This window comes from Nicotiana tabacum, chromosome 19 (assembly GCF_000715075.1).
Source record: "Nicotiana tabacum cultivar K326 chromosome 19, ASM71507v2, whole genome shotgun sequence".
In the NCBI taxonomy this organism is placed as follows: Eukaryota; Viridiplantae; Streptophyta; class Magnoliopsida; order Solanales; family Solanaceae; genus Nicotiana; species Nicotiana tabacum.
Genome location: NC_134098.1, coordinates 18,541,014 through 18,551,289, shown reverse-complemented (window position 1 = coordinate 18,551,289; position 10,276 = coordinate 18,541,014). Strand labels below are relative to the sequence as shown.

The 10,276-nt window shown below is 36.9% G+C and overlaps 1 protein-coding gene across 2 annotated transcripts; it reads left to right on the top strand.

Annotated features, from left to right (window-relative positions):
- Positions 1-2,101: 2,101 nt before the first annotated feature.
- Positions 2,102-6,692, top strand: LOC107822646 (YTH domain-containing protein ECT4-like). Of its 2 annotated transcripts, none has more exons than XM_075239719.1 (9): positions 2,102-2,343; positions 3,028-3,104; positions 3,191-3,320; positions 3,520-3,590; positions 3,722-4,306; positions 4,446-5,039; positions 5,180-5,392; positions 5,572-5,718; positions 5,886-6,692. In XM_075239719.1, exons 1-9 carry the CDS (start codon positions 2,316-2,318, stop codon positions 6,144-6,146), a joined length of 2,106 nt encoding a protein of 701 aa, XP_075095820.1. In that variant the 5' UTR covers positions 2,102-2,315; the 3' UTR covers positions 6,147-6,692. The 2 variants fall into 2 exon arrangements, with proteins under 2 accessions (XP_075095820.1, XP_075095821.1); XM_075239720.1 differs by having other exon boundaries at positions 2,127-2,343; positions 3,191-3,240.
- Positions 6,693-10,276: the final 3,584 nt, after the last annotated feature.

Sequence of the window (10,276 nt, the reverse complement as noted above, 5' to 3'; positions counted from 1 at the left end):
AAATGAAACATGAGAGTTTCTGCTTAGGTCGCATTTGCGACCAAATGCATCGCAAATGCGATGACAACTGCCTCGCAAAAGCAGCAGGAAGCGAACAACAACACTTCGCAAATGCGAGGGATTTCTTCGCAAATGTGAATTCATCCCCAGCAACCCAGGTTCGCAAATGCGAGGGCTTCTTCACAAATGCGACTATACAATCATCGCAAATGCGATTGAACCAGTACCAGCACAAATAAAGGGGAGATATGCCGATACTCTCCATATGTGTGTCCAAGATGCTAACGTACGTAGGATTGATAGGGAGATAGACTGACACTTTCCCTTGCGTGTTCCCATATTCTCACGTACGCATGACCATATTATTTAATGAAGAGATATGCCGACACTCCCCCGTACATATTCTCAGATGCTCACGTACACATGACCATTATGTGTAAAGTTTCTAAATTTTTTATTTTAAAAGATAACTTCATTTTCATCTTTAGATTTAGATATCGATTTTCTCAACTTGCAGCTTTAGTTATATGATGTAGACTCAATATTCAACTTTTAGTTATTAGTTTAAATTCAGTTATCGGAATCAATTTTAGGTTTTAAAGTATCCATTATTTTTATTTAAATTGCCTACTCTGCTTGTTACATTTTATTATATTTATATATAGCATATGCTAATCTTGCCTCTACTTAGGGAATTGTCAATGAGACTTTTGAGTACTCTTGTGGTACTTAGTCTATTTGGGCTTGCCACGTCGTGTGACAGGCGTTGAATTTGTAGATGATGACGCCCGCGGCTAGGAGCAGATCTAGTTGATTCAATTGGCGAGCCGTCGACTCTTTCCAGCGATGTTGGTGTATTTTTTTAGTCTTTAATTATTGTTTGACTTTTGTATCATTCCGAGGGAATACCCCATAGGTTTATGTATTCAGACATACATATAGAGGCTCATCACTTTGCTAGTGGGTTCAGTTATCAGACATATAAATATTTATTTTAGAATTCAGTTTTCAGACGATTATTATCTTAAGACTTTTATGAATTTCTTGGATACTATGTACAACTCAGACTCTTAGTTAGTTAGAATAGGACTTGCTCGACATGTAAGGTAGGTTAAGCATCATCACGTCCCATCCCAGTTTCGCGATGTAACAGACCAAACAGTACATCACTGCCCCAAGTTGTGTCACAACGTCAACTAATCATATGTGTATTTCAATTTAATATTTTAATCTTAATAAAAATAAATATGGTGTTAGTGTTGAGATTAATGCTGTTAAATAATTTTCTTGATGAGTGTGCCAAAACCTTAAAAAAAGGGTAGTTCGGAGTACAAGATATTCCGTGTTCACGTAGGATTCAGGAAAGAACTGCACCAAGGTGTGTAATGTAGACGAGAGTATTTATTTAATTTTGTTTCCCTAAATTCATAATTATTAATTTTATTACGTAGGGATTAGTATTTTTCCTTTTATAATAAGCCAAATCAATTAACTAGTCTTTTTTTCAAAACTTCCTCCAACTTGTTATGTTCCATTGCAGATCAAATGAACTAATTTCAATGTACTTCAATACTTTCCTCATCTAATTGTAAGTCTTTCCTAAAACTTTATATACAAATAATTCATCAAATAAGAAATATATAAAAGTATTTTGGAGAAAGCAAGAAATAGCGATTGGAATCTATCATAGAATCCTGTGCCCTTAATTTCCAAAACAACCCTATTTCCAAATTCGTCGTGTTTATCCTTTTTTGTTTTCTTCTTTTGACATATCCATTTTTTTGACCTCCTTTTTTCTTAGTAATTCTTTTATTTAAATATCTAGATATTTTCTTTTTCGTTCCTTAGAGAAGGGGTTATTGCAATTGTTTCGAAATTGCAGTCTCCACCTAGTAGACCCAAAGTCCACCCATTTTGGAGGTACACTTTTGTCCTTCGCAAATCCTACCTGTACGAGCATCCAAACTATTTCACAAACCAATAAAATAGCGCCACGTGAAGTAGCAGGTAATTTTCTGTGAGATGGACTGATCACCCGCAGGTGAGATAAGACATTGGGTCAGATCTGGTAATAAGAAAAGTATAAGGGGCCTATAAGAGCAAAACAAATCCGCTGCATTTGAATCACACCAGATTTATGGATCAAAACCCTCCCTTTTTATATTTTCCTTCTCTCGAAACCCAAACCCCTCTTTCTCTCTCTAATATTTGGCCTCGCTTTTGGGTGGCGGCTGAAACTCTCACTCCACATACCCGTTGTCTCCCTCTAGGGTTTTACAAATCTCTCCTCCATTTTTGAAGATCTATCTTGTGTTATGGCAGCTGTTGCTCCTTCTGCTGATCGTATCCTTATAGATTTTACTTATATGGGTATTCGTTGTTTTTTTCCTTGTTCAAATCGACCCTAAGTTTTGATTTTTACATGCTTTGTGAAGATATGCATTAGATATAGGTATATCTATGTTTTATGGGTAGAATTTTTATGTGAGTCTATTTGGATTCTTTAGATCTGGGTTATTGTGTTATGCGTTGCTGTTATTTGCTTGATTTTTTTTATTGGTTTTGGTTTTGTTTGGTGAGTGATTTATGTGTTGTAGTCTGTTGAGAGCCTCAGCTTTGAAAAATCATCTGTGTTTTTCTATTTTTTAAAATTGGTTTGTTCGTGTGTTTATGGTGTATATAGGCTGTTTGAGTTTTTTTTAAATAAAAAAATGTTTTGCAGCTGGTATATGTTAGAAAATTTTGTAGCTGAGTTGGTGATATATAACTTGGTGTTTTCTATTAACAACAGTAGAAATTTGGTTTGGTTTTGGTTTAATATTTCTTTGCTAAATTCTTTAATTATTTGGAATTGCGGATTTGAAGAGTTTATGGGCTAATTTTAGTAAATTTACATAATTCCAAAAGATGTGTGTTGTTCAGTACAAATCGATTGATATGCTGGAATTGTTCTTGGCCTAGTTTGTTACTGTGTTTTTGGGCTAATTTGTGTGAAAAAGTGCTATTCCTTTACATTTACTGCTATAGAAGCTGCAGATTTGCTGCAGAAGTTGTCATTGGATTCTCAAAATAAGTCACTTGAAATTGCAGAGCCAAAGAAAAAGGTACTCCTTTAGTGTTTTTTTAAAAATTCTTTTATTTTGGTCAATTGCTCTAAAGTTCTTAATTTGAAATTCTGATATTTTTTCAGCCTGTGTACTCCAAAGACGTGGGAAATGGTCAGATCCAGCCAGTGGATCGGTCAGTTACCCCTCTTTTGCCGGACTTCATGGATCCAACTTTGTGCTATGTTCCTAATGGATATCCCTCATACTATTATGGTATTGTTGATATCATCTGAATTGAATTTATGGCTTCACTTTGTGTCAGAACAGCCTATACGTACCTCTGTTAGGATTTTGCTAAAACAAATGTACATCTGTTAGGATAATGATGTTTTATTTCTTTACAATATAGCACATCACTTGGTTCATACTGACATTCCTTTTTATACTGACATTCTTTTCTATTCTCCTATAGGGTATGATGGTTCTGGTAATGAATGGGAGGACTATACAAGATATGTGAACCCAGAGGGAGTTGAGATGACTGTAAGTTATTCTGCTTGCGACGCTAGCTACAGCACTTGATGTCTTAATCTATTTACTGGATTCAATATTTGGTGTCACGTTGATTTTGTTTATTATTTATGTATTTTGGTTTTGATATGATGAAAACACAGGGAGCTTATGGGGACAACGGGTCATTTATGTATCAGCATGGCTATGGTTATGCACCCTATAGTCCATATTCACCTGCTACTTCCCCTGTCCCGACTGTGGGGCATGACGGCCAGCTTTATGGAGCACAACACTACCACTATCCATATTTCCAGCCCCTCCCTCCAACCAGTACTCCATACACTACTCCAGTTGCCCCGCCAAAAGGTGAGATCGCCACCTCTGCTGCTGCTGACCAAGCACCATTGTCTGTGGATTCTGCTAATGGAAATTCTAATGGCGTTGCAAATGGTGGTGTAAAGGGAAATACCGCGCCTACGCCTGTGAGGCCTGCATTCCAGAATTCATCCTTAAATGCTAATGGCTCTTTTGGACGGGGTGGTGCCTTGCCTGGAGGAGTTGCTTCGGGCTATCAGGATCCTAGATTTGGTTTTGATGGTGTAATGTCTCCAATTCCATGGTTAGATGGGTCAATGTTTACTGACGGGCTCGCTAGGCCAGTGGCGAGCAATCCTATTACGCCTTCATTTTCAAACGGCGGTGCTGTTCCATCATCAAAAAATCAGAATGTTCATCCACATCTAATGGTATGTTGTATTCTAGAATATTGATCTGTTATTGCACTTCTCATTACTGTCTCCTTCATGAGACTTAGAAGCTCCATGTTTTGTACTTTATGGTCAGTTCATTTTCTTGTTGGAACTGACACTACTGTTTCATTGTCAGGGCTTGCACCACCCTAGGCCCTCGTCTGGCATGAATACAACTAATGGGTATATGAATACGTTGTATCCCAATAAATTTTATGGGCGGTATGGGAACACATTCAGTTCTGGCATGGGATTTGGATCTAACAGGTATGATTCTCGCGCTACAGGTCGTGGGTGGACACCGGTTGACAACAGGTTTAAACCCAGGGGTAGAGGAAATAGTTTCTATGGCTATGGTAACGAGAACATGGATGGTTTAAATGAGCTCAACAGGGGACCAAGAGGTAAAGGTTCCAAGAATCAGAAGGGTTTTACACCAGTTGCTTTGGCAGTCAAGGGGCAGAACATCCCCCTAACCGTAACCAATGATGCCGAGAAAGATAAACCAAGCCTGATTCCTGACAAAGAACAGTACAACCGTCCAGATTTTCCTGTGACATATACTGATGCCAAGTTTTTTATCATCAAGTCTTACAGTGAAGATGATGTGCACAAAAGCATCAAATATAATGTGTGGGCTAGCACACCAAATGGTAACAAGAAGCTTGATGCTGCATATCAGGAGGCTCAACAAAAGTCTGGAGGCTGTCCTATCTTTCTTTTCTTCTCGGTGAGCTTTCATATTTGAAATGTTTCTTCAAGTCTTTTTTGGTTTAATCCGGGTATACATGAATTTACATGTAATTTCGAATTGTTTTGGGTTCACATCCTCCTTAATTTTGATTGCTTATTTTTGGTCTTTTTATCCAGGTAAATACAAGTGGTCAGTTTGTTGGTGTTGCGGAGATGGTAGGACCAGTTGATTTCAACAAGAGTGTGGAGTATTGGCAGCAAGACAAGTGGATCGGCTGCTTTCCTGTAAAGTGGCACATTGTGAAGGATGTACCAAACAGCTTGTTGAAACACATCACGCTGGAGAACAACGAGAACAAGCCTGTTACCAACAGTAGAGATACTCAGGAGGTATGCCACGTGCTCTAATATTATGAGCCTAGATATAAGGGTAGTAATTTTTGGGTGATCGAGTGTAGTATGTCCTGGCTCATTTGACCCTTGGGTAATTGTGAATTATGTTTTTACCAACTGTTTCACTTATTCCAAAAGAACATGGTTTTTACCAACAATTTCACTGTTTTGTACAGGTTAAAATGGAGCAGGGCTTGCAGGTGATAGAGATATTTAAAGATCATATTAGCAAACAGTGCATCCTTGATGATTTTGAGTTCTATGAGGATCGTCAAAAGAGAATCCAGGAAAAGAAGGCCAAGCAGCAGCTTTTCCAGAAGCAGGTAGATTATATATATATGTACTAAATTTCTGGCTATGAAATGAATTAAAAAAAAAGAAAAGATTATGATCAGGTGCTTTCGCTATTGCATTTAGCAGTAATCGATATCTTCGTGGTAGTTATCTTCCTCTTGTTAGTAAATAATGCTCTTCTTTTTGGTTGTCTTAGTCGCACTTGTGGGAAGGCAAAGCCACTGAAGAGAAGAATAAAGACAATTCAAACGGCGAACTTAAATCCCAGAAACTTTCAGAAGTTTCTGCTGTTTTGAGCAAGGAAAGTTCACCAGCCGCTCAGTCTAATGGAGAGGTCAAGCTTGTGGAAAATGGATCAATTACAAAATTAGGAGACGATGTGAACGTTGCTAAACTAGTCACTGTATCCGACAAGAAACCTGTAGCTAAGGGGATAGCAAATGGGGCTGTTAATTGATGCTAGCTTCAGCTGATAAAGGGTGGTCAGTGGTTAACAGGCCCTAAAATGGAGCATTAACTACATGATTTGCATGCAAGTGCTTGGTTAGATCTCATAACCATTGGGCTGCCCTTTTTGTCTTAGCTGCATTTGTAGTTGGTTCTTGCATTAAGAAATCTCCAGAGAGGTCAATAGTGGCAAGGCTAATTCATCTGCTTCTAGGATTTCAGGAAGTATGGAAGCCCCATATATCCTCATAGGCAAGTTTCTTTACTTGGCTTTAGTTTCTGACTGGTTTTATACCTTAGGGATTTGGGTTTTAGGATAATTATCATTTTGTTTTTTTGGTTTCTTTCGACTTGTCTTTTTGGTCCATTTTTTTTCTCTCAGTTGGGTTTTACAGTTGGGGTTCATGTTATTATTAGTTAGTTTGGCTCCAATCCTATCTTGTACATCTAGATCCGTCTGTTGCGGCATGACAGCAGTGCCTTTTGTACTAGTCAAAAAGAGCTAGAAGCAAGGTGGGAATGCATTGCAATATAGTTGGCTCATAAGCTTTTGATAGTAGTGTTTCATCTTTTTGTTTTTTTTTGTCAACGGTTTTGTATTCATGTTAATTTAGTCAAATCGCACCTAATCTGGAAACGAAATTGCATGTCGCTTTATATTGAAGGTAGTAGGTGTCCTCACTTAATATTATGGGAATGCTTTTGCAGTACTAATTCAAGAAGCTTTTGAGAAATGTTCCACATTGTTTAGGGGTGAGCGTTTCGGTAGTTCGGATTGAATATGAAGATTTTAGTTTGGATATTCGGTTTTGGATTAAATAAATGACAATCCAAATAAGTTCGGATTGGATTTGAGTTTTTAAGTTTGATTTTCGATTAATCGGTTTATATATTTCGAATTTTCAGTTGAGCCTACAAGTTCTGATGTTTCTTCTTATAAAAATAACATATCCATTATAATCTTATAAATGGGGTTTGGTACGTAGACCTTATCCCTACCTGACAAGATAGAGAAGCTGTTTTTGATAGACCCTCGGCTCAAAAAAAGGTGAAGAGAGAGAAAGGAAGAAGAGGAAGAAGAAAGAGGAGGAAGAAAGAAACGGCTCAAGAAAAGGTGAAGAGAGAAAGGAAGAAGAGGAAGAAGAAAGAGGAGGAAGAAAGAAAGAATAGAGAGGGACAAAGGACGATAACGAAAAGGGAAAAATGACAACAAGTAAAAGAAAAAGTAGTATCAAATAGTAACAAACTAAAAAATACGATACACGGAGCGAACATGGAACTCTCGTCTACCTACTAACTTACTACCCTAATCTTCGACCTTCACACCCTTCTATCCTTGGTCATGTCCTCAGTGAGCTGAAATAACGCCATGTCCTGCCTAATCACCTCTCCCCAATACTTTTTCGGCCTACCTCTATTCCTTCTCAGCCCCGTCACGGTTAGCCTCTCACACCTCCTAACAGGAGCATTCGACTCCTCTTCTGCACGTGCCCGAACCATCTCAGCCTCAACTCTCGCATCTTGTCCTCCACGGGGGCCATTCCCACTTTGTCTCGAATAACTTCGTTCCTAATCTTATCTCTCATGTTATGTCCACACATCCATCTCAGCTTCCTCATTTCTGCTACTTTCATCCTCTGAACATGGGAGTTCTTGACTGGCCACCATGATTTAAGGGTAAGTTCTACAGAGTGGTGGTTAGACCTACTATGTTGTATGGTGGTTAGACCTACTATGTTCTAAAGTATTCATGTTCAATTACCTAATAAGTTTCTCATTCTCAATGTAATCATCCAAATAAAGTATTCAAGTAATGAAATCATTATCAAGAAAATACAACAAAGACATAAATAAGGCCAATAAGAAGTAGCAATAATAAAACTATGTCCAAATATAAAGTATTTTAACAATAAATTAGTAATTAGTATTGGATGTATGAGATAATGTCTAATGGGTAGGGTATTGGACTTATTACTATTGGTATATGGATAATGGACGAAATATAAAGTATAAAAATTACGGATTTTCGGATATCCACAAATCTGAAGTACCAAATCCAATATTCAATCCGAAATCCAAAATAATTAAAAATTAAATCCGCAATCCAATCCGTAATAAAAAATCCAAACCAAAAAATTCGAATTTCGGGTTTGCCCAAACTATGCCCACCCCTAAGTTTCACATTGTTTACTGTATTTAAGAGCAGCACAATCTGGATATTGTTTTCTTGCTCTCGATCATATTCATGTTGTTTAATTATCCGTTAAGGATGTATGTGTGAAGTTATCTCCAGAGAAAAAGAACTAGGGGTGTCAAATGGGCGGGTTGAGCCGATTTTGGGCGAGTCAAAACGGGTTGAGTCAATAATTGGACGAGTCAAAAATTATTTGGGCTAAGATGGACTGGGTCAAGATGAGCTAAAATTTGGGTCATAACCCAACCCGCCTAACTCTTATCAAAGCTTTACTTAATATGTGTTGTTTTATTATAAATTATATAATTACTAAATATGACTTTTCTTCTTCTTTTGTTATGGTCATATATAACATATCAAAAAAAAAAAAAAAATTATGTCTAAAAGATTTTGGAAAAGTTACTCATATATCAATTTGGACAAAATCAACACAACTTTAAAGGGGTTGAGATGAGTTGGTTAAGCTGGGCTAAGTTCAATAAATGGACGGGTCAATAATTAGCCCAACCTTGAGCGAGTTGGGCGGGTCATTTGATCTTGGGCCAAATTTGACGACCCTAAAAAGAACAAACATCTAGAGTCTCGACAAGTTCATTGTAAATTCGGATGATGGAGTGATGACGAGCGGGTTAGGCTAAGGTATAATAAAGTTTGGTAGGGTTTGGCTTGACACGATGTTGTTAAATGTTTGGCAAAACTCGGGCTCGGCACTAGGTAAATTTGAAAAAATTACATGAGGCACCCTATTTGGTCGCCCCTTTTTAACTTATAACCATTTTGTATTTCCGTTTTGCATCCGTGCCCATTTTTTGTTAAAAGTATTTTAAAAAAATGATTTTGCCCTTCTTTAATAAAAGACTATTGACAAATTGCACGACAAAAACTTAAGCATGTTTAGGCTGAAGTTTTAGGAAATAAACTAAAAAATTTCAGCTTGTTTAGACTGAAATTTCAGATAAAACTCAGGACAAAACTGTCGACTGCGTTACAAAATTTCAGCATGTTTTGGTATGAAGTTTTAACAAATGAACTAAATAACTTCAGCATGCATTAGCAAAAACTCTTTAGAAAATCACATTGCAAGACAAAAACTTAAGCATGTTTAGTATGAAGTTTTAGCAATGAACTAAATAACTTAAGCATGTTTAGTCTAAACTTTTAGCAAATGAACTAAATAACTTCAGCATGTTCAGTCTGAAGTTTTAGCAAATGAACTAAATAACTTCAACATGTTTAGACTGAAGTTTCGGATAAAATTCATAACAAAACTGTAGACTGCAGGATAAATAACTTCAGCATGCATTAGCAGGAAGTTTTAGCTTCAATGTGAAACAACTTTATGCTATATTAGCATGAAGTTTTAGCTTCAACATGAAATAACTTCATGCTATATTAGCATGAAGTTTTAGCTTCAAGGTGAAACAATTTCATGCAAGTGTGATTCTGAAGATGAATCTGGACAAATTTCTGATATTTTTATAAAGCTGCTGAGAAGAGGGGAGGATATCGTTTTATATCTTTTGTCAGGGGTGTAATTGTCATATTATTACAATTTTTTTGTGAGATGGTTACAGAATCAATTATTTTAAAAAAATAGGGTACATGTTAAAAGGTGGTACAAATATAGGGTACGACTGCAAATCCCCCGGTAAATTTGTTAGGCTTGACTGGGCTTGGCTCAGCTCACCATCCAGGTCAGGCCTAGTCCTAGTAGCGCTTCTTGCACGTTTTATTATTTTTCTTTAGTTAGATAGATCAAACTATAAGACCCTTTATAAAAGGTTAATTGAAGGTTGGGGATGGTTTGTTGGGTGAAATTCAAAAATAGCCAGATTTACAAGTGGTAATTGAAAAATAGTCACAGTTTCAAAAGTAATCGTAATTTAGTCACATTTCATGTAAAGATCAATTTGAACGAAAACACTGTACAAAATTCAGAAAATATT

Excerpts from the sequence above, each read along its gene's own strand:
- LOC107822646 (XM_075239719.1), top strand. The coding sequence starts at position 2,316 with ATGGCAGCTGTTGCTCCTTCTGCTGATC. Across the intron at positions 2,344-3,027 it reads TGTTGCTCCTTCTGCTGATC|AAGCTGCAGATTTGCTGCAG; the intron begins GTATCCTTATAG and ends TTACTGCTATAG. Across the intron at positions 5,719-5,885 it reads AGCAGCTTTTCCAGAAGCAG|TCGCACTTGTGGGAAGGCAA; the intron begins GTAGATTATATA and ends TGGTTGTCTTAG.